The 6,378-nt window shown below is 35.4% G+C and overlaps 1 protein-coding gene across 5 annotated transcripts; it reads left to right on the top strand.

The window, feature by feature from the left end:
* The first annotated feature begins 266 nt into the window (after positions 1-266).
* Positions 267-5,236, top strand: LOC112318686 (olfactory receptor 9K2). Of its 5 annotated transcripts, none has more exons than XM_053919508.1 (4): positions 267-400; positions 716-797; positions 2,565-2,640; positions 3,841-5,236. In XM_053919508.1, exons 3-4 carry the CDS (start codon positions 2,581-2,583, stop codon positions 4,789-4,791), a joined length of 1,011 nt encoding a protein of 336 aa, XP_053775483.1. In that variant the 5' UTR covers positions 267-400; positions 716-797; positions 2,565-2,580; the 3' UTR covers positions 4,792-5,236. The 5 variants fall into 5 exon arrangements, with proteins under 5 accessions (XP_053775483.1, XP_045040175.1, XP_045040176.1 ...); XM_045184240.2 differs by having other exon boundaries at positions 267-417; XM_045184241.2 differs by lacking the exon at positions 2,565-2,640 and having other exon boundaries at positions 267-417.
* The last annotated feature ends 1,142 nt before the right edge of the window (positions 5,237-6,378 follow it).

Below are 6,378 nucleotides of genomic sequence, written 5' to 3'. Positions count from 1 at the left end.
TTTTTTTCTTTGTTAATTTTCTTTTTTAATCTAGAACCTCTGTGGTCCTCATGGACCTTGGCTCTGGAGCCTGCATATCTTAATAACTTACCTATTCTCCCCTCTCTCCCAGGAGGACTATCCTCCCAGAAGGTGAGGGAAACCTTAAGGCTGCAATTATTTGGAAAAGTTACACTGTTATGGTAATATTAAAGCCACTGTGGATAACCATTGCTGATATTTTGGCATATTATCAGATTCCAGATGGCTCATGGCCTCTATTTATACTCATATATCCACTCATATACTCATATATATACTCATATATACTTATATACTCATGTATATACTTTCTTTCTTTAAAAGCATTCAAGCATCCAAGAATGTAGGAGAGATGCGATCCTGCAGATTGAGACCTCAGGTTCACTTTGTACAACTGTAGGATATAATTCCTGGGTTTATTTCATTTTAACAGAACATCATTTGGAAAATTTACCTTGTATCTATTCTACAAAGGAGTACACCATTTTTCAAGAAATAAGTACTAAAGGAAAGAGCAGTTGTTTAAGTAGACCAATGAAGAAAAGTAGTCAAATTTCTCTATGGGAAGAATCCATAATGGACATGCATTTGGAAATTTGGAGGAGGGACTGGTCCATTTTATCGTGATGTATGATTTTTCAGTACTTATAGTCAGAACATAGTTATTAATTAACTGTGTGTTTACCCTTTCTAGAATTGAAGTGATAACAAGAGGTGAACATCGGAGTTCTGTTGCTTCATCTTACCGAGTCTGACAAATTACCAAACAACGTAAGGTAAGAGCAAATTTTAAAACATGTGAGTTTTTGGCAAATAATAAGTCACAACTGACTACTTGTTTATTAATGACTCTAGGAAAAACTCCTTTTTCTAGGCATAAATGTCTTTAGTCATACTTATGAACATTAGAATGAATTTGATAGGGATAAATCTTGAAGATTAAAATGATCTACATTCTTGCCCTTAGGCATGATTAAAGGAATTTAAATAAAATACATAATTTTTCAAAAAATATTTCACAGCTACTTCAGGCTCTCTTTTCACTGCTTAAACATCATATACCATTTCAGACTCCAAGTATGATCTATTTAAGATGTTGCTCCTTTATGATACAGTTACTGGCATACTTAATTTTTGATGGAGTTGGTGAACAACAAAAATATAACAATAAGTCACCATATAACATTTTCCTGTTATTTCTCTTTTTTTTCCTCAGGCAAAATATTACACTTTTCTCAGATTTCTTCAATTTAAAAAAATTTTTTAATAGTTTCCCTGATTTCCTTCTCTTGACTTAGAATGGTTTATCCAAAAAAGCTCATATACTTGTTATTAATTTTCAACCTAATTAGCACCAATTATTTAGGTGTGTATTGTAGGATTGAGCGTGGCAAGATATAATAAAAATAATAAGGGCTAATATTTATTGAGTACTTACTCTGTTATAAGTGGTGCTTAGTGATTTACTTGCATCATCTCGTTAAATACCATCAAAAATTTTGAGGGTTATACAAGGGGGGACCCCAAAAAACCAGAATTGTCTTCTGGAGGGCAGGCACCTTGTAGTACAGGTTTCCCTGCGAGGGGAGTGTTCTAGGAACCCATCTGTATCAGCGTACCAGCTGATGTTGTTGTGAGAGGTTGTACTGGGCTTTAGTGAATTATTTTTGGAGACTCTTTCAAAGTGTTTGCCCATTTTATGATGAGTGATTTACGAGCACACCCGCTCACAGGGCACTGAGTGTTCAGCAGTTTTTGACTAAAAATGGCATGAACCCCATGCCCCACCCTCCCTATTCACACAATCTCTCCCCAAGCGACTTTTGTTTTGTTTCTCTGGATGAAAAAAGTCCTCAAAGGGAAATGTTTTGCTGATGTGGAAGAGGTGAAACAAAAAACTGGCAGAAGCACTAAAAGGCATCAAAATTGGCGAGTTCAAACACTGTTCTGAGCAGTGAAAAAAATGTCTGGATAGGTGTATTGCATCAAATGGAGAGTAGTTTGAAGGTAACTGAAGTTTAAACATGTGAGAATAAATACACAGTTTTTATAAATAAATTCCAGTGTTTTTCGGGTCCCCCTTGTATTATTTTTATCCCTCCTTTATATGAGGGTACAGTGGTATAGTGACTTGAAAAAATTGTATCAGTCACTTAAGTAACATAAATTATATAAGCAACATAAGCAAGTTACATAAGTAACTTGTCCAAGGTCCCAGTTAGAAAATTAGAGAAGCAGCATGGGAACTTACCCTCTATTCAAAGCTAAATGCGTGCTAACCACTGCAGCATGACAGTCTCATGTTTTTCTCTGATTCTCCATGCTTAAGTATCATTCAACTTTTACCTATATAATTAATATGCATTGATTAATTGCTATTTGCCAATCACAGAACATAATGCTGACACTACATGAAGGACAAGTTGAAGTTCTGGTCATAAGGAAGTTGTCAAAATGAAGAATTATTAATATTTAATATTAACATATGGTGAAATAGCTACTATTCTTGGGAGCATGATGAATACAGAGATGTTTTAACCCAGGTTGAAGAGTTGAGGAATGTGTTTTGAAGATAAGAAACTTCAACTGAACTCTAACGTTGAACTAGAAGTCAGTCAGGTAAAGGAGCTGGAAGGTGGTATCACCCAATGATTAAGAGCATGGATTCTGGAGCCAGGTTTCTAGGCTTACAATTCTGTTTTAATCCTAGTAGATTAAGGCCTTCAACAGACTTCACTTCCTGCCTCAGTTTCCTCATCTGTACACTGGGGAAATTAATAGCACTTACCTTATTATTGTTGTATGGATTATAAAAGCATTTAGAAAAGTATCTAGAATATAAATGGTGCTACATAAATATTTGCTATTATTTTTACTGTCTAGGCAGACTCATGCATATAAGCCCTGAGTGGAGAGAGACAGTATCCATATTGTTTATACAAAGTAGTTCAAATTCTTAGTTGCACTATTAAATGAATTAATGATGGTTCCGGATGTTACATCCAGGGAAAATAAGAATACAACCACAAATTTCTTTATATGTATCTTTTTTTTAGTATTCATTTCTAAAGAATTCATTTTTATCTACATGACCTATAGGCCTTTTAAAAAACAATGAGCCATGGGCTGAGGAAATGCAGGGAAATCGTCTTTACGAAAAGGCTTTGGAGGCTCACTAGCACACACCTAGCATGCGAGTGCTAATGATTTTTGTGTTTGGTTGTGCACAGCTCTTATCTTAGTGAGTACATGAGTTTCATCAGAACCCAAAGTTTCCATCACCCACAAAAAGTCATTGCACCTCTGAACTACTTTTTAAATTCAGTTGCTTACTTTATTTCTGCTGGTACTCTAAATTAAATCCTCAAAGTTAAATTTTCTTAAACTAGACTACTGAAACCCCTTATGTTTCCAAACCCAAACATCAAAATTACTTCCCAAATGCCATTTATTGAATTATTTTATTCTCTCTTCCAATCAGTGCTTCATGACATAGAATTTGTGCATAAATCATGAATCATAGGTGTACAGAGAAGTGATTGTTGCAAATGTGAGAGGCATTTGGGTGGAATGACGTTAAGTATTAGACTCACAGGAAAAGATCTAATTCCACTGCTTATAGGAATTAGGACATAAACTAACCTTTTGATTCATCATCATTTAGAATTGGCTTAAAGTTAAGTCACAGTAATTTTATGAGGTTAAAATGAATAATGATTATAAAATAGCTTTGTAAATCTTAATACTTCAAAAGACTTTTTGTAGCTAGGATCAAAGCCACGGGTTCATTTATTTATTTTGCCTTGTGCCTCTCAGCAGGTTTCTGCCATGGGTGACAGGGGAATAAGCAATCACTCAGAAGTGACTGACTTCACTCTTGTAGGCTTCAAGGTCCACCCAGAGCTCCACATTCTCCTCTTCCTGCTGTTTCTGTTTATATATGCCATGGTCCTTCTAGGGAATGTTGGGATGATGGCTATTATTATGACTGATCCCCGGCTGAACACACCAATGTATTTCTTCCTAGGCAATCTCTCCTTCATTGATCTCTTCTATTCCTCTGTTATTGCACCCAAGGCCATGATCAACTTCTGGTCTAAGAACAAGTCCATCTCCTTTTCAGGTTGTGTGGCCCAGCTCTTTCTCTTTGCCCTCTTTATTGTGACTGAAGGATTTCTCCTGGCAGCTATGGCTTATGACCGCTTCATTGCCATCTGCAACCCACTTTTGTACTCTGTCCAGATGTCAACGCGTCTCTGCACTCAGTTGGTGGCTGGTTCCTATTTTTGTGGCTGTATCACCTCAGTTCTTCAGACCAGCATAACATTCACTTTATCCTTTTGTTCTTCTCGGGCCATTAACCACTTTTACTGTGATGCTCGCCCACTTCAGAGACTATCTTGTTCTGACCTCTTTGTATATAAAATGATTTCTTTCTTCTTAGCCAGCATTATTATCCTGCCTACCATGATAGTTATTATAGTTTCTTATATGTATATTGTGTCCACAGTTCTAAAGATACACTCCACTGAGGGACGTAAGAAAGCCTTTTCTACGTGCAGCTCTCACCTTGGAGTCGTGAGTGTACTGTATGGTGCTGTCTTTTTTATGTATCTCATTCCTGACAGATTTCCTGAGCTGAGTAAAGTGGCCTCCTTATGTTACACCCTAGTCACTCCCATGTTGAATCCTTTGATTTACTCTCTGAGAAACAAAGATGTCAAGGAAGCCCTAAAAAAAATTCTAGAGAAGAAAAATACTATTCTTTGATTATTATTTCTCTCATCAAAGGTGCTGTGGCTGTTTATTTCATACTCCTTGTGGCCATTAATGAAAGTTATTCTCCTGAACATCATAAAAATGTTCCTGGAAGCTTTTTCAACAGACAGTACTTTTCCCATTATTACATTTTTCTTTTCTTCTGACACATTGTTAATTTTTAACATCCTAAATATTGGACATGTCCTTGATATCAGAAAGCATTCTTCAATATGAACCCCCACCCCACTGATTTTGAATAACATTTATTTTCACAAAATTGATTTCTATTTATTTTTATGGCATACTGCTGGACACTCTTCTTATATTTTATTGTAGTGTTTAAACAATATTTTGTCTGGTGTTTGTCTTTGGAATTGCTCCTCCACTTATACATAATCATTCATAATTGACAATAATGCCCCACTTACATTTTTAAATAAAATATTTCCCAATTTTATAACTAGTTATTTATTTCAGAGGGGGGAGAATGGGGACATCTGTGATAGTGTAAACAATAAAAATAAAGTAAAAAAAAAGGAACTGCCTTATAACCCAGTGATTCCACTTCTGGGAATAGATCCAAAGAAACCCAAAACACTGATATGAAAGAATATATGCACCTCATGTTCATTGCAGTGTTATTTTCTATAGCCAAGGTTTTCTATAGCCATCAGTAGAAGAGTGAATGAAAAGGTATGGTACATTTACACAATGGAATACTACTTGGTAAAAAGAAGGAAATCTTACCTTTTGCGACAGTATGAATGGACTTGGAAAGTATTATGTTAAGTGAAATGAACCAGTCAGAGCAAGACAATTGCTATATGATTTCAAAATAAACAAAGAAAATAGAAATAGACTTGTAGATACAGAAAACAGACTGATGGCTCTCAGAGTGGAGGCGGGTGGAGGAGCTGGGTGAAAAAGGTGAAGGCATTAAGCAAAAATCAAAAACCTTATAAAGACAACAGTATGGTGATTACCAGAGGAAAAGGGGAGTGGGGAGAGAGAGAAGAGGGTAAAGGTTGGATAAATGGTGACAGAAGGAGACTTGACTTTGGGTAGTGAACACACAATACAATATACAGACGATGTGTTATAGATTGTACACTTGAAACCTATTAATTTTATTAATGAATGATATCAATAAATTCAATTAAAAACACAGTTACATTTATATTAGCACTCCTCAAAAATAAAACACTCAGGTATAAATCTCATAAAGTATGTATAAGATCCATATGTGAAAAATGTAAAACTCTAATGGAAAAAATTCTAAGAAGACCTAAATGTAAATGGAGAAATATTCTATGTTCATGAAGAGGAAGACTCAATACTGTCAAGATATCATTTCTTCTTAACTTGTTCTATACATTCAATGCAATTCCAATCAAAATGCCACCAAGTTGTTCTGGATGTTGACAAACTTTAGATATTGAATCTAAAGTTTATATGGACAAGAAAAAGATCCACAGTTAGACAAGACAATATTGAAGGAGAAGAACGGAATCAGAAGACTGACACTACACAATTTCTTGACTGGCTATGCAGCTACAGTAAGACAGTGTGGTATTGGTGAAAGAATCAAAAATAGCT

The sequence above is a fragment of the Desmodus rotundus genome, chromosome 3 (genome assembly GCF_022682495.2).
Source record: "Desmodus rotundus isolate HL8 chromosome 3, HLdesRot8A.1, whole genome shotgun sequence".
NCBI classification, from domain to species: domain Eukaryota; kingdom Metazoa; phylum Chordata; class Mammalia; order Chiroptera; family Phyllostomidae; genus Desmodus; species Desmodus rotundus.
This window is presented reverse-complemented; position numbering and strand designations above follow the sequence as displayed.

Excerpts from the sequence above, each read along its gene's own strand:
- LOC112318686 (XM_053919508.1), top strand. The coding sequence starts at position 2,581 with ATGTGTTTTGAAGATAAGAAACTTCAACTGAACTCTAACGTTGAACTA. Across the intron at positions 2,641-3,840 it reads TTGAACTAGAAGTCAGTCAG|GTTTCTGCCATGGGTGACAG; the intron begins GTAAAGGAGCTG and ends GCCTCTCAGCAG.